This window comes from Heterocephalus glaber, unplaced genomic scaffold (genome assembly GCF_053883595.1).
Source record: "Heterocephalus glaber isolate CG9 unplaced genomic scaffold, H.glaber_assembly_v1.0 deba00001442, whole genome shotgun sequence".
NCBI classification, from domain to species: domain Eukaryota; kingdom Metazoa; phylum Chordata; class Mammalia; order Rodentia; family Bathyergidae; genus Heterocephalus; species Heterocephalus glaber.
Genome location: NW_028258296.1, coordinates 48,116,709 through 48,137,993, shown reverse-complemented (window position 1 = coordinate 48,137,993; position 21,285 = coordinate 48,116,709). Strand labels below are relative to the sequence as shown.

Here is a 21,285-nt window from a genome sequence, read left to right as displayed (position 1 = left end):
ATATAAATAGTCACTCAAATCAAATATTTACTTTTCCATTTGTGAGCACTAGTGGTAATGTAGGAAAGGGCACCAAGGACAAAAACAAATAACCCTTGTAGCTAGGAATGTTAGTTTTCTCTGTCATGTAGGCTTCTACTGCATATTAACTTCACAACAAATGTGGATAGTTTCAAATATGGCAAGTTCCTCTTGACATTATTTTTAGAAGGGGCACCTTCTCCATTGAGTTTTAACTGTTTAACCCTCTGTGAAAATAAAAACATTAAGTGCCACTTAAAAAATAGGCACTGACACTTTATGTATTCAAAAGGAAAAAAACAATAACTAAAAACAGACACTCAGAAAAGAAGAAACCTGTTTAGAAAGTACCTCGACTCCCTTTAATGTCATCTGCTAGAATGGCTCCCTTTGCTACCCCGGCATTGGAACATAAAAAAGTTATAATTTGTATTTACATCCTTTATAATGTGTGGGAGAAGACAGTAGAGGTATGGAAATGAATAATTCTTTTCTTGAAAATTCTTTGACAAAAAAATATGATTTAGTGAAGTAATTACATCTGTTACCCTAGACTAGATTAAAATGTCACTCCCCAAAGTTAAACAAAAAAGTGAAAATACTCTCCTTTTATTTATATTCTCATATTAAGTTGTAAAAGATTGTTTACTATATATAATATATACTTATATATTAAATACTATATATATATTCTCATATTGAGTTGTAAAAGATTGTTTACTATATATAATATATATTCTGATATATATTATATACTATATATATATTCTCATATTAAGTTGTAAAAGATTGTTTACTATATATAACTAGCCCTGGAGTGAGAGATACTCTATAAGAGAGGACAATATTATGTTATCAGAAAAGCTAAATAGGGGCACCAAGAAAGTATACTTTAATATCTAATATATAATTTGGAATAACCTGTATTACAATTTTATGTTTAATATATAGATTTTAAAAACTCATCTCAACAAATTCATGAAGAATATGAGGTAAGAAACCAGATGTATATTTTAACTCTGTTACCTAAGCATATAGAGACCTTTAATGAAACACAATCAAGATAACATTTCTAAATATACAAGTATTTTTATAAAAGGCCTACCACTAATTTTGGAATAGTTTTATTTTTAAAATTAACCAATCCGTTTCAGATTCTCAGCCTCTAAAATAAATATTCATGAAGAAAAACTGCCATTGCAGTTGGTGTTACTACTACAAGGCTCTTGCCAAAAGCAATCATTGTGCCATCTGGTCTGACAAACTAAGAGAGCCAAAGAGTAGCCATTCAAGTAACAGCTTTTTATCTCCATCAGTAAACTTGCTGCAGATTACTACAGGCGAAATTCAAAACCCAGCTAATCTGGGAATCAAGCCACACTCCATAGCTCAGCTGACTCCATACTAATGTGCATGTTGAGTACAGACTGCTCTTCCTTAATCTAATAAATTATCCCCTGTAAATGAGCTCGTTCTGGGAACAGTTGTACAAAACCACTGTGTTGTCGTTGTTGCTTCTAATTCAGGCTGTTTCACGCACCTCCATGGCAACTGGGAGCAGGTGCCTCTAGGCTTTGTCTGAAAGTTACTTCAATATCATATTCTTGCTTAATGGGAGCCACATCACTTAGCTCAAGATTTTCTAACAGGCAAATGACTTTCACCTCTTGACCATGTATTCAAATTTACTTGGAATGGGTAATAATGAGAATCATTATCTCAGAAATGTTCAGCAGTGTCAATGGGAAATAATAGTTGATTGAAACCCAATTTTAAAAAGGCTAAAATACAACAAGAAGAAAAAGCATCTCAGAAAACCTTTTCAGTTGCCCTCTTAACTATTCCTTAGACTTAAAAACAGTTGTTTGTGCTGTAGGGAGAAACTAACCAAAGAGTTGCTATATACAGTACTTTTCACATTACATTTCACCAGTATCAGCAACATATAAATAACACAATGGAAATAAAATTACCATAGCCTTTCAAAGGACCCAAACCTTGGAAACTGTTAAGTTATATACCTAAGGGTCAATCGAATGGAGCGATTTCCTTTGGATATACATTGGATTTAAGAAGCTATTCCAAAAATCTCTCTAACCACAGTGACTCAGTAACAATCTATATATTAAAGACCATACAGGAGTCAGAGATGCTTACTTTTGGAATAATTAGCATGAAATAGCATTGGTTTATGACACAAGTGTTGAAAAATTAATAAGCAGTCATAAAAATAGAAGATTACTATGTTTGCTATTTTTCTAGGTAATAATATCATTTTGCCTTTGCTACCTAAGCCTTAAATAGCAATGTTTTGGTACAATCATCTGTGTGGTACTAGCCACCTGAGGTCAAAATCCTATCTACATTATCTGGAAAGAAGGTGATTCCAGTGGTTAACAATGTAGCAATTGGATAAAGAAAAAGAAAAATTGGATGTGACATTGGCTTGGTTTCTCTGGCTAACACAAAACAGGTGTTTGGTGCTCCTCTCTGACATATACTTATACTTAAATTTAACCATAACAGCTGCATAAGAAGCAACTTTACCCTTCCCTATACTAAATTTTCCTTAACTCCTTAAACGAGAACACACTTTTAACTTTTTTGTTTGTTTCCTTGGGTTTTTTTGAGACAGCATTTTGCTATGTAGTTCAGGCTGGTCTTGAACTCACTATATAGCCCAGGCTGGCACTGAATTTGAGCCAATCCTCCTACCCCAGCCTCCCAAGTGTTGAGTTTTTGTTTTTGTTTTGGTACCAGGGATTGAACTCAGGTCCTTGCGCTTTTGGGGCAGGCAGCAGAACCACTGAGCTAAATCCCCACCCTCAAGTGCTGAGATTACAGGTGTACACTATCCATGCTTGGCTTCGAGAACATACCTTTAATCTCATATTTCAAAATTTTATGCTTTTAAAGTCTTTTAATTGTTTTCAGAAGAATACATACCCTGGTGGTATAGGAAGTAACCTCAAGAGTTCACCTATCCAAGAGCCAGATGTGGTGGTGCAAACCTGTAATCCCAGCACTCGGGAAGCTGAGGAAGGAGGACGGCCACAAGTCTGAGGCCATCCTGGGCTATGTAGTGAGTTCAAGGCCAGCCTGAACTACATACACAGTGAGACCCTGTCACAAAAAAAAAAAAAAAAGCGTCTGCCTATCCAGTGTCCCCATGTCAGTTTTCCATCTACTGCCTTTCGTCTTAAAGCTACAGTAGCAAGGATATCGTCTCTAGCCATTAGTCTCCCAGTCACTTTCTCTCTTCTGTTTGAGATGGGGTCTTGCTATGTCACACTGGGCTCAAGCAATCCTCCCGCCTCAGCTTCCCATGTAGCTGGGACTGCAGGTGGGTGTCAGGTTTCTCATCTTCTGTTTTATATTTAGAAGTTCAAGGCCAGCTTTTGCAAAGCTCAAAGGCAGTAAAGGAGGTCTGTGCTGCCCCTACCTTCCCATTCTCCCATTTGAAAACCTCTCAAACTGGATGATAGAAGCCTAAGTGCCATATCCAGTGTCCCCTAAAGCCATATACTGAAAGGAAAACCATTGAAAGAATATTAACTGGGGCAAGAAACTTACTCAACATAGTATGTGCCATATTGAGGGTCCTCTATTTTCTCCCAGCCATAAGGAAGCTCTGTAAATAAAGAAAATGTAGTGAAATGCCAGATTCAAAACGAACAAAAAATAATTCATCAATGAGTGAATTTGTTTTATTATACGAATACTTGGGACTTAGAAAGCTAAAGCTTATTCTCAAAGAACAAATACAGTTAAGTTTGAGTGCCTTCTTCAACAGGCAAGGTTTATCCAAGTAGATAATTAGAATCCTAGAACAAAAGCTGACATTAAACTAAAAAGTATTTATCTGAATCATAAGACATAAAATACTATTAAAAATCATTGTAAATATTTTAAAGAAGTTTGGTAATACTGACATGAGACACACTTAACCTGTAGTTCAATACAAGTAGCAGCTGCTTCTTAAAATTTTTTTCTGTTATACATAATCATTTCTCTTATTACATTCTGACCTACTTCTCAAAGGAAGGCCCAATCTTGGTTTTTTACCATTTCAAGCAGGCAATCTGAATTTGTTTAAAACCCAAGGAAGTACCTGTTTTTCTTCACATTAGCTTGACCTCAGCATCTGGTAGAAAACTAATTTAACAATCACAGTCTCTTGTGTAATATGTATCTACGTAATCTGTATTAATGCTAACAAAGACATATCTTACATAGCATTATTATAAATTATTTACTCCAAGTAATTGACTAATAAAATACAATGAGAAAAGCTGATTGTAGTTGAGTTTAAGATAGTTGAAAAAATTTCTGGCCTTTCCAACATAAACTGACTTTGTCCAAAAAGAATCCTTTTTTCTTTCTCACTTTGACTGCATTCCTTTATGAAGAACCATCTTATTAGTCAGACGTGGATTACACTGGCAGGAATGTTGCAGTGGGTGGTTGTAGTGCTATGAATTATATGTGAGATGAGCAAGAAGGAACTTTAAAAATATCTACAGATCTACACTATGATGTCCTATACTTTTTTTTTTTTTCTGGGTCCTTGCGCTTGCGAGGCAAGTGGCGGAACCACTGAGCTAAATCCCCGGCCCAATGTCCTATACTTTTATTTTCAGTTCTTTTACAGTGCTTCTGCTATGCTGAAAAATATACAAATGAAGTATGCTGGACAGCAAACAGGCTTAGAACAGATGAAAAGACTTCATTACCTGTCTATCATTGAGGCTCTGCTGTGACATATTAACTTTTTAAGTCAGAATCCCACTATAATGAAATTGTCAAACTACAGAAACTGTTTTACTCTGATACAATTATTATCCTTCACTCAGAATAAAAGAAAACAGATGACTACCCTCTTGAAAAATTCTGAATTATCCTTCCCCTTCTCCAGCACTCTTGTTTTTGTATGTACGTGTGTGTATTAGTTGGTGGTTTCACTGCTCAGTAAGTTTTTGTGGGTTCCCTTTAAAGGACCTGGTTGAAATGTTTGAGGTGGAAAAGACAAAAATAGTGGAACTAAGATAATTGAAATATGTGAAAACAGGAAAAAAAAAAGTACTAAGAAACACTTCAGTTCATCTGCAGCTACAAAGTAAATGGTCAAAAATAGGTAATTTTTTTTTTACCAAGTAATTGTTATATCAATAAAGATACTTTTTGGATTATATCTGTAAAAAGGCACAATAACAATATTACCAAATATTATTGATCTTCTACAAAGGGCTGGGGATTTAGCTCAGTGGCACCACGCCTGCCTTGCAAGTGCAAGGTCCTGAGTTCGACCCCTGGTACTGGAAAGAAAAAATACTTGGCACATTATTGATCTTCTACAAAAGAGGTTTGTTTCCTTCACTAGAAATTTTCTTGAAATAGCATGGGAACTAAATGGTGCTAAGTAAGGATGAACTGTACAGCTATGCCACAATTCTATGCTTTTTCTTTAGAGAAGGTTGCAGAAGTGAAGGAAGCACAGAGACAGCTGAAACAGTACATTTAATATTTGAAACATTTGTAATCTTCACTAAAAAGGATGTGCTATTAATAAGGATAAAAGATCAACATACATTTCAGAGTTAATGTGAAGTTGGTTTAGCATTTTAACACTTAAAGCAATTAGCAACTGACATGTTAAGCACAACGCTTTTATAGGAGAACAAACAAATGTGGCAAATTATCATCTGAGTTACTTTCAGTAAATTTTTTTTTTGGTACCAGGGATCGAACTCGAGTCCTTGTGCTTGCACAGCAAGCAGCGAAACCACTGAGCTAAATCCCTGGCCCACTTTTAGTAATTTTAAACGCTCGCAGCTGATATTATTAGCGGTGTTTCGTGAGGTACTTTAATGTAGATAAATAAATGGCTTATTATTTGCCTTTTTAAAATTCAGGTCATAAAAGCAAGACTAAAGTACCTAGCAATTTTATAAACTACATACATATCTAGCAAACCGAGTCATTCACTCGTTTCCTTCCTTCCTTTTCTCCCTCCTCTTTCTTCCTTTTTCTTCCCTATGCAGAAATGAAAGTTAGAAACCCAACACAGATCTTTACCCTCAGGAGTTCATGGTCCGGACAGGAAGAGAGAAGAGATGAAGGACAAGATAAAGATAAACTTGCTGGAGTGAAGAGGAGTGACACCAGCTACCCCTAAGAGTGCCTGTCGGAAAAAACCTTTGAAAGAAGTTGGTGGAGCTCAGGAAAAGGGTGTCTTCCAGGCAGATCAAAGGGCACTGAGGTGCTAGTGCCTGGCATTTTCATAATTACAAATAATTTGGTAGACTGGAGTGAAAGAGAGATGATTCTTAGAATCAAACCCCAAATTATAACAATCCTAGAGTGTCAGGTTAAGAAATTTGATTATTTTGATGACGACAGAATTGAATAAGCTGGACTGTAACATGATTAGATTTATATATGAAAAAGATTATGGGCATCAGAAATAGAGATGAAATAGAAGGTGTGGAGTGAGAATAAAAATAGACAAAACATTAAGAGACTAGAAAAGAAATGAAGGTTGTAACTCTGGCAGTGGTAGCAGGAATGGTGAGATGGAATGGATAATAAAGATAAAAGAGGCAAAGTAATATGATTTAACGACTAGATGGGGAGTAAGGGAGGAAAGAGTGAAGAAGGATAAGACCATTTCTAGGTGCCGGGCTCTTCTGGAATAAAAATTATATATAATAAAATATTTACTGAATATCTAATATGAAAATGGCTATGGAAATAAAAAATGAATAAGGATTTGAGGAAGTTAGGAAACAAATGATACATCAAAAGTGCCTAGTAGATTGCCTAGCACCAATGCACATTCAAGAAATGTCAGGTGTCGAAAAAGACAGATGTGAAAGCCATGATCAACACTAACAAATGCTTCGCATCAGGTCTTCCGTAACTTTAGAAAGCCCTGAAAAGGTAAGGGCAAATGTAAGAATACTGCTGCCACTGAAGAATAAAATGGAAGCTTGAATCCTTAAGAGATGACTTTTTTAATTTAGTTGTGAAAAAAAATCATGTAGGAATTGTGGGGAATACAAAGGCCATGAGAAATGTGTTTACTATATTTATTTTTGAGATAAGACCTACTCTAACCATCTTTTCCGATGTTAGAAGCTAAATTCCCAGAAAAAGTTGATTCAAAAGGCAAAACTATTTTTGGCATATCAAGCAGCTGGCTGGTTCTACACCCATGAATTTATCCTCCTTTCTTTTCTCTTCCAAAAATAGGATTTTTCTTATTTAAATGTATGAATTACAATTGCTTTCTCATAGTGGAGCTCTATTCAGTTGGTAATTTTCTTTTATCATTCTCTAAGCTCCAAAATGACATCAACATTCAATACACTTATAAGCCGCCTTTAGTAAAAATTTAATCTTTCTTTCATGGTAAGAGAAATGGGGTGGGTTGAGAGTAGAATGGATTCCTGATGTTGTATTTTTAAGATAACTGCTTAAACCAAAACACTAATTATTTTATTTGAATGTAAGATAAATATGTATATCAATTAAACCATCAGATATAATATAAAGACAGTTGAGTTCTGAATATCAGAAGACTGGGAAGGAAAGGACAAATTTTAGAATTTGTAAGGTCTTCCTAGAAGATTTTAATGTTTAACAGAAGACAATATCTTAAAATATAAAATTCTTCATTTCAATTATTATTATTGTCTTTTCAGCATCTACTCTGCAAAGCATGAGGGAGAATACCAATGGGAGTCATTTATAGTCTATCCTGAAAACAGACTATTATGGGGCTGTCTCCCAATGGAGGGGAAGACAAAGTGTACAGAGAACATGGTAAAGGTTGGCAGAGCATAAAACCAAAAGGCTCGAGGTTCCAATTGAGGGTTCCTTACTAGATTAAGTACAGGCAATCTAAGAAAGGTGAACCCAGTTTTGAGGATGGGAGAGTAGCCCTTATACTAAAGGAGGTAGACTATTACTGAGATAAGAAGCTAGGGCATGGCTAAAACTGGCTGGGAAACGAGGCTCACAAGATCCTAGAACATATGCGCACAACAGTTCTCAGAGCCCTGCATGTGAGCCTCTCTGGAGAACTGGAGCAGTTTTCTGATAGTATGACCTGGGTGTGATATCAGGGTGGGAAATATGAAAAAGAGACAATTGCCATTAAGAGCTCACTATGGTGCCTCCTCATGACAGCCCATCCTCTAGCAATGGGAACCTTTTAGAGAAGAGTGTCCAAATTGTATCCCAAAACCCACTTATTTATTATAAAGTACAAACACAATTAAACCTGAATACTGAGGTTTTAGTTTAGAAAAAACAACTCATACATACCATCTTTTTTTTTTTTAAAGAAAAACAATACGTGTGCCATAGGTTTGCCACTCCTGCATGGTATTTTTATTTTTCCTCCCCTTTTACTTGGACCAAACTTACTCTGCAGAGCCTGTTTTTCTTTTATCCGTCCGCTTTTTTCCTACCTTTAATATATGTAAATTGCCACCGTTTATGCTTGTTTTATTCAATTCTCTGTTCAGGTCACCTCTAAGAAGACTCCAGCACCCCAGAATCTGGTAATATTGCTAGAATACTGAATGCAATTTTGCTTATTTTATCTTAAGATATAATTATGACCATATATTGTTCATTTTTGAGAATAAAAGGAGACCCTATTAATAATTATGCTGGCATAACAGGGATGAGCTGGTTAGTCCTGGGCCAACGAAGACATATGGCCACCCCTAAAGTAAAGAGCATTAAGGGCCGGGGATTTAGCTCAGTGGTTTCGCCGCCTGCTGCGCAAGCACATGGCCCTGAGTTCGATCCCTGGTACAAAAAAAAAAAAAAGAGCATTAGGCTCATTCTCACTCTTGAAATTCCACAGAAGCGATGAGAGGAACATTTCTAGTTTCTCTGAGCCCCCTCAATTTCTTCCCTAAGGACAAAAGAACATCTCATCTGACTGGTGAGTTTTATAGAACAAAAGCGATATTCCTGGTGCACGACTCTGGAGTCTGTTTTCGATGCCTGCCTGCCTGCCTGCCTGCCTGCCTAGATGCATTCTGGCCTCTCCTCCACAAAGCCTGCCTCCTAGGAGGGGCCTGTGGCTCAACAGAGAGGCCAGGGATTACGAGTTGAACTCTGCTCCTATAGAGGTAAAATATCAAGAAGCCCATATAGATGCAGGGCAAAAGCCACATTCACTCATCAGCTACACTCTGACCTGTCACCTGTGTCTTCTCTCTCAACTACAAACTAGTAAACACAGACAGGTTTATTATTTATTGACCCTCCCCAAACTTTACAGACTTAAAAAATATTTCCAAGAAAGGCAAACAAATCGATCTGGAGGACAGAGTAGATTCCTCCTTTCCCTTCTCTCCCCTTCCCCTTCCTCCCTCTGCCCCTTGCCTTCTTCTGTCCCTCTTTCTTTTTTCCTAACATTTAAGTCTCTACAAAAGGGATCTAGACAGGTGAATAAGACAGTCATTGTTCCTAAAGTATGGTGTGAGCTACAGCACAACTGCTACACTAGAGATGAGTCACAATGTTATTGGGCACAGAGAACAACTAATTCTGATATGAAAAAGGACAAAAGAGGAAGCCACAAAGAAGTTACACTTTAGATGTGAGTTTAGAAGAATAATCGGTATGAGCCAGGTGGACACAGGGAACAAGGTTGGCTCCTGGCAGAAGAAATGGACATGTGACAAAGGCAGAGAGGAAACTGTGTCACATTTATGCCACGAAAGTACTCTGAAAAGGAATTACAGGATATGGTTCAATTATACAACAATCTTTAATACTTTACCAAGGAGTCTAGGCTTTATTCTGGTGACAATGTGAAGCAAGTGGAGAGATAGTTATATTTTAGAAAGATTAAATTTAGTGGTATTAGGCAATGTCTCCAAGGTTTTCTGATTATACAGCCTTCTCAGTAAAGAAATCTGAATGCGGCCAAGAGTGATGGTACACACCTATAATTCCAGCGCTTGGGAGGCTGAGGCAGAAGGATCGTCACGAGTTTAAGGCCAGCCTGGACTATATAGAGGGACTCCAGCTCAAAAAATTAAAAAAAACCCCAAAAACCTAAAAAAAATCTGAACATGTACCCCCAAGATATATATTTACTCACAAATATATACACTATAATACAGCATATGCAAAACCAAATATTTTAAAAGGAGATGATCAAATAATTATCAGCATTTTACCTCGGTGTCATTTTAAAAACTTTATATGACAGGGCCGGGGATTTAGCTCAGTGGTGCCACTGCCTGCCTCGCAAGCGCAAGGACCCGAGTTCAAACCCCGGTGCCAAAAAAAACCCTTTATATGAAGTGTTATAGAGTATCAGCTCAACCATTTTCTTATTATTACCTTAGGCAGTATCTTTGCAGAATTCTTTTAATGAACATTTCAATTCTGTGTGGGCTAATTTAAAAACTACAAATCCACTTAACTTGGCACACATAAACTGCAAAACTTCATAGAACCCTGGAGAAAAAAAGGAAGGGTATCACACTCATGCGCATTCACACTGGGTGGTGTACGGAATCACTTGATGTATGGGATGAGTATGAGTGCCATTATCACTGTACATAAAATAGCATTGAAGCTTAGTTTATATATATTTCCTCAGTATTGGGAAAAATAAGTTCTAACATCTTCTTCTTGTAAGCCAATAGACAGTTTGAGTACCACCATTTTGGAGACCCTCAGCATAAAGGAAATATATTAGAGGGACAGAAGTAACTACAGGAAGAAAGACCAAGAATAATCCAAGTGTGTGACAATTAGAAAAATGTAAAGGAAGATACAATATAAAGGAAAAAGCATGGATAGAGAGGACAGATGGAAAGATTGCTATGTGAATAAGCAAAATGTAGGCCAGGGAGGTAGCCCAGTGGTAGCATGCTTGCCTACCATGTGCAAGGTCCCGGATGTGATTCTCAGCATTGGAAAAAAAAAGAAAGAAATGTCACAAAATGTTAATTATAATATCTCAGTGGTGGGCATATATGTTCACTGTAAAATTCTTTCAGTTTTTATATCATTATATATATATGAACTTGAATAATAATGTACTGGCAAAATGAGAAAAAGCAAAAGCAACAGGGTTTAAAAACTTCATAGGGAGGGCTGGGGATGTAGTTCAATGGTGTCATGCCTGCCTTGCAAGCACAAGGTCCTGAGTTTGATCCCCTGTATGGGCGGGGGGTGGGGGGGAAATAGCCAGAGTTAACATGTTTCATGAGCACTTACTGTGCAGCAGATGGTGGCTCGATTTCTTCACACTTAGTAAAAACTACATAGGGAAGACCAAGAAAAGACAAAGAAGCAAACATGATTGCAAAGATTTTCCCTAGATGAGGATAGTATTTATAACAGAAGAGGTACAGGGGTGGCATTAGGAGAAAGATGTCACATGTAGTTTTAAATATGTTCATCAGGGCCTGAGGATATAGCTCAGTAGAGCACTTGCCTGGCATGTTTGAGGGCCTGGAGGTTAGATCTTCAGGACCAGAAAAAAAGTAGAAGCACTTTGAAGTGCTAACAAGACAAACAAAAACAAAGGCTCAAAAGTAATAGGAAACATGGAAAAATAATTCAGAATAGAGGGTAATACTAGAGATTTAGATAAAGGTGCTTGTTACAGTAAACTGATAGTTAAAAGTGATGAGAATAAATACCTTTACAAAAAAGACAACAGGAAGAGGCAGAAAATTGAACTAAAATAATTAGAGGGCAGGAAAAGAAATGGGAGTCCATCAAAATAGACATGTTGTAGGGCCAAGGATTTAGCTCAGTGGCACAGCGCCTGGCTGGCAAGTGTGAGGTCCTGAGTTCAATTCCCAGCACCAAAAAAAAAAAAAAAAAAAAAAAAAAGACATGCCCTGAACTCATACCATATTAGTCAAACTCTACAGTATAATATATTCTATTTGCCTTCACAATGGCTGATTTCACCATAAGAACTTGGCATTGAAAGTCTTATACACAAGGGAAGTATAACATAAAAATTTCTTGAGTAGCAACTTATTCATAATAAAATGTGGAGATCTCAAATGCTCTTTCAATGATTAAATTAATATAACTGATTGATTACAAAAAAGGGTATGACAATTGCATATACCTGCATAACTGCTGCCTCAAAGAGGGCAGAAATATCCATCATTCCAGAGATTTCCATTCACCCCACTTCCCTTCTCTCCCCTTATTTTCTGATTTCTTTCACCATAAAGAATTTGGTCTGTTTAAATAATGGATAATTAAGTTCCTATTCTTTTGATCCAGGCTTTTTTTTACTCAACCTGTTTCTGAGATTCACCCATGTTGATGAGTGTTTATCAACAGTTTTTTCTTTTTACAGGTGAGTAGTATTTCATGATATAAATTGTTTATCCATTCTCTTGTTGATGGATACTTAGGATGTTTGTCATTAAAATATTCAAGACAATCCGCCGCCTGCCCTGCAAGTGCAAGGACCCGAGTTCTATCCCCGATACAAAAAAAAAAAAAAAAAAAAATTCAAGACAAAACAATAAACTAAAACTAAAACACCAACCTACATCCAGGTTTGAGCTACTATCACTAAAGATGCCATGATAATTTCTGTAGTTTTCATTTCTCTAAGCAGTACCTCATAGGAACTGCTGAAAGTTCTTTAAAATGTTCACCCAATTTTTCATCCCCACCAACAATGAAGTTCTAATTGCTATAAAAATCTCACTGATCTTTGGTTTTGTCAGTGTACATGACTTTAGTCCTTCTAGAGGATGGGGCTGGTATCTTTAGCCCTCCGAGTGAAAATCAATGTATCTCACTGTAGTGATGACTAAAAACAAGCACCTTTTTACATTATTAACCCTTCTTTTCTTTCGTGAAGTATGCAAGTCCTTTGGTCATTAAAAAAAAACTTTGGGCGGGGGGTTTAGCTCAGTGGTTTCGCCGCCTGCTGTGCAAGTGCAAGAACCCAAGTTTGATCCCTGGTACCAAAAAAAAAAAAATTTCATCTGTTTTAAGTATATAATTCAGGGATTTCTAATAATTTACTCGATTGTACAATCATCACCACAATCCAGTGTTACAATATTTTTATCACTCCATTCAGGTCCCTTATGCTGTTAACAGCTCATCTGTATTCCCATCTTCAGTCCCAGGCAATCACTAACTTGTTTTCTATTTCTATAGATTTGCCTATTCCCAACAAAGAAGTCATATGATTATCTGGTCTAGCTTCTTTCATTTAGCAAAATTTTTGTCCTGGTATGGGAGATTGAACTTAGGGGCTTACACATGCTAGGCAAGTACTCTACCACTGAACTACATCCCCAGCCCTTTTTAATTTTATTTCAAGACAAGGTCTCACTAAGTTGCCCAGTTTGGCTTGGAATTTGTGATTCTCTTGCCTCAGCCTCCAGAATAGCTGAGATTTCAGGTGGGTACCATCATGCTTGACTTAGCATATTTTTGAGAATCATACATATATAATGTTTTGTTTCTTTTTATTGCTGAATATTCCACTATAGAGCTGTATCACCCTTTATCCATTTCCTGGCTAATGAACATTTGGGTTGATTTCACTTTTTGGGTATTATGAATAGTATTGCTATGAATATTTGCATACAAGTCTTTGTGTGGACATATGTTTTTATTCCTGTTGGATAGCTACCGAAGAGAGGGAAATGATTAGATCACTTGATAAATCTATCTATTTTTTTGGTACTGGGGATCGAACACGGTTTTTTGGGGGGGTACCGGGGATTGATGAACTTGGGACCTTGCACTTGTGAGGCAGACAGCAGAACCACTGAGCTAAATCCCTGGCCCTTGATAAATCTATGTTTAACTCTCTAGGATACTGCCAAATTGTTTTCTAAAGTAGGTGTGCCATTTTCCATCCTGAATAGCAATGTATAAAGGATACTGTTTAATCCCATCCTCACCAATATTACTTTAAAAAAAAAAAAATAGAGCTGGGGATGTAGCTCAGTGGTTCCAGCGCCTGCCTTGCAAGCAGAAGGACCCGAGTTCAATCCCCAGTACCAAAAAATAGAAAACAAAACAAAAAAACAACAACAGTCATTGTAGTGCTTGTAAAGTGGTATCTCGCTAAGGTCTTAATTTTCAAACTAGTTGAATGACCATAAATTTTGAGTATATTTTCATGTGGTTTTTGGCCATTTTGTAAATGTCCATTTAAATATTTTGCTCATTTTGAAATATGATTGTCTTATTATTGAGCTGTAAAATAGTTCCTTATAAGATTCTGAACATAATTCCCTTCTTAGATATATGTTACAAAATCTGCAACTTGGTCTTCATTTCCTTTTTTTTCTTGAGAGATAGGGACTCACTATGCAGTTCAGCAGACTGGCCTTAAAAACTCACTATGTAGCCCTGGCTGGTCTTGAACTCAGCGATCCTCCTGCCTCAGCTCCCAAGTGCTGGCACTACAGGCATGTACCACCATGTCCAGTTTAGGTGTTTATTTCTTAATGGTGCCTTCTAATGAACAGAAACTTAAAATTTGCTTTAAGTACAGAATATCAATTTTTTCTTCTATAGTGATGCTTTTTTAGCCATTATAAGAAACCTTTATCAATCCCGAAGTCATGAAGACTTTCCTCTATTTTTTTCTAAAAGTTTTATGGTTCCACTTTTATGCTTAGACCTTTGATCCATCTGAGAGTAAGGTGTAGGTAAGGTTCATTTTTCCATGTGAATATCAACTCGTCCCAGCACCATTTGTTAAAGACACTTCCTTTCCTCACTGAATTGATTTGGTGCCTCCTTGGTTGGAAATCAAGTGACCAGATATGTATGTATCTATTTCTGAACTCTGGATTTTCTTTTCTTTCTTTTTTTTGGGGGGTACTGGGGATCAGACTCGGGACCTTGAACTTGCAAGGCAGGCATGAACTCTGCATTTTGTCTCACTCATCTACTGTCTTATCTTTATTTGAGTACCATGCTGTTTTTGCTATTGTAGATGTATAGCAAGTCTTCAAATCTGGTAGCCTATGTCCTTCAATTTTTTTTTTTAGATTGTCTGGCTGATTACAGCCTTTATATTTTCAGGCATTTATTTTAGAATAAGCTTGTAAATTTCAAAACATCCCATTTTAATTTTTATTGGGACTGTACTGAATCTAGATATTAATTTACAGAGACTAGACAGCTTTAACAATATTTTATCATTCAACCCATAAATATACCATGTCGATTATTTTAGGCCTTCATTAATTTCTTTCCAAGATGTCTTATAGATTTCAGTGTTGAGGTCATGCATATTTCAACAGATCTGTACCAAGATTTACAAATTTTTGATGTCATTATAAATAGAATTATAAACAATTCTATTTTAATTGTTCCTAGAAAAATTCTTAATATTATAACCATGCTGAACAAAATATGTGGAAATTCTGTTTAATTGCAACTATTTTTTTCAAAAAGCAATTTTGGATAAATTCTACACTTACTTATAAGACTTTATTATTATATAAAACATGATACACAATAATTAGCGTTACTAACTGAAGATTCTTAGAAAAATAATTTTTCTAATAATTTTTTATAATGTGTGTGAAGGAGACTATATTACAGACTTTCACTGAGTTTCTATTGCTGCTCTAATTTTAGCTAAGGAATAGCCACAAATATTACCGCATCTATCCTAGTACATACTAAGTTAAATATATTTTTGAAGACTCAACAGACATGACAGATACATTTTGTGGTTGAGAATGTGCCTAATATATTGAATATTTATTTAGAACTTTAAAAATTTGTCTTTAGGACATACTTTTTTTAAAAGGGCAAATTTACTTCAAAGATTTTTTTTAAAGAAAAAATTGTAACCCTCACAGAAGAGATAAATGCAATTTCTCATAAAATGATATAATGATATAATCACCACAGTGAGTTGATTATGAGCTCCATCCACTCTTACGTGCTTATGCACATCATGGTTTGTTTGGGGTTTTGGAAAAATTATCTAAGCAAGAAGAGCAGGAAAGGACCAAGAGAATAGGCATGATAAAAAGTTTCTGAATTTCTACCTCCATCTTCACAGTCTTCAGGGGCTTTGGCTCTCTTACAGAGACGAGGATCCAACCAGGTGGTTGTCTTGGTATTGTGGCTGCAGAATAAAGACCTCAATTACAAACAGTAAAATAAAGAGGCAGAAAGGCATTTCAAAAGCAAAGATTAAAAGTGACTAAAAACCATATGATGTTGGAACATTTATCTCCTACAGCTTCCATTTGTATCCTTTAAATTCAGCAATTCTGTTGTTCTCTGTTACTTCAAAACTACCATAAAGGGAAGGTAAGATTAGAGGCACTGATTTGAAAATGAAGACTTTAAAGAAGAGATCAAATGTCAAGTACATAATAACATACTTATTTAAAGCAGTCAAAAGTATTTTAAAGAATGGCCACATAGCCACACACTATGCACTATCTAGCTAGTAAAAGCTGCATTGAAAACCTTGTTTCGCTGCTGAATCCCTTCCTCCCTCCCTTCAAAAATATATATGATTTGTAGGTATTATGCTGGGGGCTGGGGATACAGAGGCCTACAAAGTTTCTGCCCTTACAGGGACTCCCTAAAATAAAATAGAATAAAATAAAAACAAAATTAAGGTGGTTGGTTGTACACCATGCAAGAAAAAATATGTGTACAGTTAAATTCCATTCTACAAAGCTATGTCTTCATCTGCATCAACAACACAGGGGGAAAAAATGGTAGAACAAAGAGATCCTGGCCCTGGCCCTGCCCCTTTCTATGAAGTGGGTCAAAGATGCTTTCAGAGTTGTATAATTTCATTCCAGGCCACTATCAGTAAACTGCAGGCCATGTTTCAAGCAGTAGACAGTAATGCTAAAACAAACTACTAACTGAGTAGAAAAACAGTGATAGTTTCAGTCTGAAATATAAGGATATTAAAGAATAAAGAAAATATATAGAGAGGAAACAAGATATAAATTTAAAAGTTATCAAAGTACTATGATAATAACAATGTAAACAAGTTATCTTTCCTTGGTATCTACGTAGCTCACTCTTCAGAAATGAAGCCAATGGTTTCAGGGAATTAATCTTACCTTTTGTACCTTTTCTAATCCTGAGGTACTTATAGAGTGACACAGCCACTACCAGGTATGACACTAGTTGGCAGACCAAGGCAGAAACTTTTTTGGGAGATGATAGTGAATAACGGATAATCTCTGTAGGAAAAAAACTGAGAGTGTTTCTAGAAAGTCTATGTTATTTATTCTGTCAAAGAGGTACTCTCCACAAATGAAAACCAACTAAATTAATTTTAGTAAAATGAAAGGGATCAAGATTCAAGGAGACCTAGGATGCTTAAAAAAATAAAACAAACAAAACCCACCAAACATAGAAATATGTTGCTAAACCAAACTCAAATTTGCTACCTGAGAAAAAGCTTAATTATTGCTAAATTAGCAAATGTAATACACTGGATTTTACCCAGTATCTCCTAAGGTAAGGAAGTGCCCAAAGCGACTGTTCCCAAAATGTAATAACTAAGGCCTATGGACCTACATTTATATTATTTTCGTACAACTGCATATTTTAACAGGAGCAATTAACACAGCAACCACATTAATTTAACATGGATCAAACATATTCAGGAGATTAATCCTTTACCCAAAGGCAAATATTTTCTCCCATTCTGTATGTTGCCATTTCACTCTTTTGATTGATCCCTTTGCTGTGCAGAAGTTTTATATAGTCCCATTTGCTTATTTTTGTTTTGTTGCCCATGCTTTTTGTGTCATCTCCAGAAGTCCTCACCAAATCCAACGTCATGAAACTTTTCAAAAATGTTTTCTTCTAGGAGTTTTATACTTTGGGCTTTACAATTAGGTCTTTAATCCATTTAAATAACGTTTAACCATAAAAGTATTTCTTTTATAAATCCTTCCCCTGATAATGTACTTAACTTATCCCCATTTGTAGGGTAAAAAATGTGAGATTTGGGCCAGGGATTTAGCTCAGTGGTGCCATCGCCTGCCTTGCAAGCACAACATCCTGAGTTCGATCCCCAGTACCAAAAACAAACAAAACCTGTTAGATTCAATGCCTCATAATTGGTTTCTAACAATATCTCCACACTTCAATTCCAGATTTAGTCCTAAAGTCAGCATGAAAGTCAAAAGTGTATATTGTGCTTGAAACCCCCTTAAGTTGTCCAAAGGAGAAGTACACCTGGTTGTGTCTGTTTTATATAATCCTGGTCACTAATGTTCATATAAATGTATACATGAGAATGTAATATATGTGGTAAAAAGACTACCATGCACTCAAAATCTGTTTTTTAAATGCTAGCATCCTACTTGGTACAGCAAGATGCTTACCCTGTGGGAAAAATCTGAAATTGGACTATTTGAGGAAAAAGATTCAAGTCCCTCCCCCTTGATTAATTTCTGATTATAATATATTCTTTGAATATAGTGCCCTACCCTCAATTTTATTATTTTTTACTTATTTTTTTTTTCCAGTACTGGGGATTGAACCTAGGGCTTTCACATTGAACTACATCCCCAGTCTGTCCGTTTTGGATTTTTTGACACATGGTCTTGCTATGTCTAGTTACTCAGGCTGGGCCCCAACTAGCAATTCTCCTGGCTCAGCCTCCCAGAGTGCTGGGATTATAGATGTGTACAACCACACTTGGCTTCTCAATATTTTGACTATTACTTAACTGTCATGTTCTATAACTTCACTATATTACCATTCTATCTCTGGACAAGTAAAAGATGTGAATTATAACTAAATGAGAATATAAAAAGTATTCATAATGAAACTTCCAATAAAATATTTGCATAATATCATTCTTTGGTACTCATAACATTTAAGGTTGATCAAATCATGTGGCACTTGGTATCTCTAAATATATTAATGGTGTTTTTCTATAAAATTGTTCTTTTTTGTGCACTTATATTTTATTAATGATTCTAATGAGCAGTGATACTGTCTTCCTATATTAGTTAATTGTACTGAGTACACAACACCCAAACATATTTAGCAGAGTAATATGCCCCCCATAATTATTCTTGAAATACTCGTGAAGTTGGACAGCATACCTAAAAGTTAAAAAAAAAGCAAAGTAAAATGCCCTTTATACTTGACATTTTTCATCATTGGTAATGAACCTATTTTTATTCCTGCTCCTGTAAAACCAGAAGCCAAATACGCTATTCCTTTATCCAAGTCAAATAAAAATGAAATGTCATCCAGGGAAATAATCAGATTAAGAATCAACTATTACTTGTATAAAAAACTATTTTTAAAGAAAGAAAAAGAAATGAAAGTCTTGTGAAATAAGTACTTCCCAAATGAGGTGAAAGAACATTTCAGACAATCCTCACAGTGACAGGGCATGCTAGAGGAGATACAGCATTTGCTTACTCAATGAAGTAGATCATTCCTGTGTCTGTGTAGGCCATTTCCCAGTTTTTGGGCAGTGGTTCCAAATTCTCATCTCTCATCATATAATTTCGAAAGTCCATGGAGCTATTTGTTTGGTTATAACTTGGAACAGTCTTCATCCAGTCAGATGACTCAGAATGCCTCTCTCTGTTTTCTGCCATTGTTCAAAACAGAACAGTGCGAAAAGTGAAGTTACCCTCTTCTTTCAACAGCCTTGCTCATTTCTAACATAATGCCAAACACTACATATTATATACACAAACACACACATTATTTATCATTATATATTTATTTATAATTATATATTGTCAATTTCCATGTCTATTATATCCACATTCTGTTATATATTTTCAAATAACAGCCACATTCATTTCTTTCAATTTCTTGATATTATCCCTGCACAGCATGGGAAAGTGACCAACACCAGGCCAGGCGTGGGGACACACATCTATAATCTCAGTTATTCAGGAGGATCCCAGTTTGAGGACAGCCTAGGCAATTCAGCAAGACTCTGCCTTAAAATAAAAAAGAAAATTAAAAAGGGCTAAGGATTTGGCTCAGTGACAGAGTGCGTGCCTAGCATGTGTGAGGACCTGGGTTCAGTCGTACCACACACAGACAAACATAGAGCAAAACCAAAAACCAACATTATAATCACTTCAGCATAAATCCTAACAGCAGCAGCATTTATACAGTTCTTTTTACTAGTTTAACTCTATTTTACTATTTTTACTCTATTTTAAATGCTTGACATATATTCATAATTCACAGCAATGCTGTATTTACTATAATGCTTTTTCTTTGGTACCAGGGATTGAATTTGGGTCCTTGCACTTGTGAGACAGGCAGTAGAACCACTGAGCTAAATCCCTGGCCCTTTACTATAATTCTTGTTTAATAGATTAAGAAAACTAAGGTACAGAGAAGTTCACTCAGTCAAAATTACAGAGCCATTAAACAGCAAAGCCAGGATTTGGATATAAGTGGTCCATGGTCTGGAACGACTATACTAAGCTGTCTTATAAACTTTAAACAGGTCTTTAAATGATACTTATTTTTAAAAAAAATTAACACTCAATATATTTCCTGTTGTTAAATATAATTCTCTGGTATTATTAAACTCTTTTTAGAGTCCTAAAGTCTATAAGGTAGGTAAGTGTATTAATATTTGGTTATAATCTAAGGAGTCTATAATCTGGGATTTTTTTTTTTGGTACTGGGGATCTAACTCAGGACCTTGTACTTGCAAGGCAGGCACGGTGCCACTGAGCTAAATCCTGGCCCCAGAAGTCTATAATTCATACACTTAAAATTTATTTATAAAACTTCAAAGATGCTACATAACATGGAATAAAATGTTTGGAATAACATAACAGTTTGGAATAACAACTCCAAATTGCAAACAATGCCCTAGAATCAAAGAATCTGGGAAAAGGCCTTAGATATCATTATAGTATTTCAACTCTAACCATCCTTTATCCAACCAAGTCATATAATCCATTAATCTTACTACTTACTTTTATCTTTTTCACCCTCTATCCCTGTCCCCACTGCTCCCTTCACCAAACTTATATTCCATATCAACCACTATAATCACTGCTTTGTATATACACCTGACTCCTCTGCCCAATGCAACACTGTTACATCTGTCTGGCTAAACTGTAATTGCTTCACGGTCCTGTCACCTACACCACGCGGCATATGCCACTGAAGGCAGCGCTAACTGCTTCTCTGCTTTAAGTTCACGATCACCAACCTCAGTGGGCACTCAATGATGCCTGACAATCATAGTACATTTCTTTAGACCAT

The 21,285-nt window shown here is 36.0% G+C and overlaps 1 protein-coding gene across 4 annotated transcripts in view; it reads right to left on the bottom strand.

Annotated features, from left to right (window-relative positions):
- Positions 1–21,285, bottom strand: part of Magi3 (membrane associated guanylate kinase, WW and PDZ domain containing 3) — a 259,223-nt gene that overhangs the window by 46,576 nt on the left and 191,362 nt on the right. For all 4 annotated transcript variants that reach the window (XM_004853757.4, XM_013075458.3, XM_087212703.1 and 1 more), the window contains 3 exons: positions 19,456–19,630; positions 16,080–16,159; positions 3,595–3,652 (listed from right to left, as the gene is read on the bottom strand). In XM_004853757.4, the coding sequence (XP_004853814.2) occupies positions 3,595–3,652; positions 16,080–16,159; positions 19,456–19,630 (313 nt within the window). The remainder of the gene's footprint in view (positions 1–3,594; positions 3,653–16,079; positions 16,160–19,455; positions 19,631–21,285) is intronic.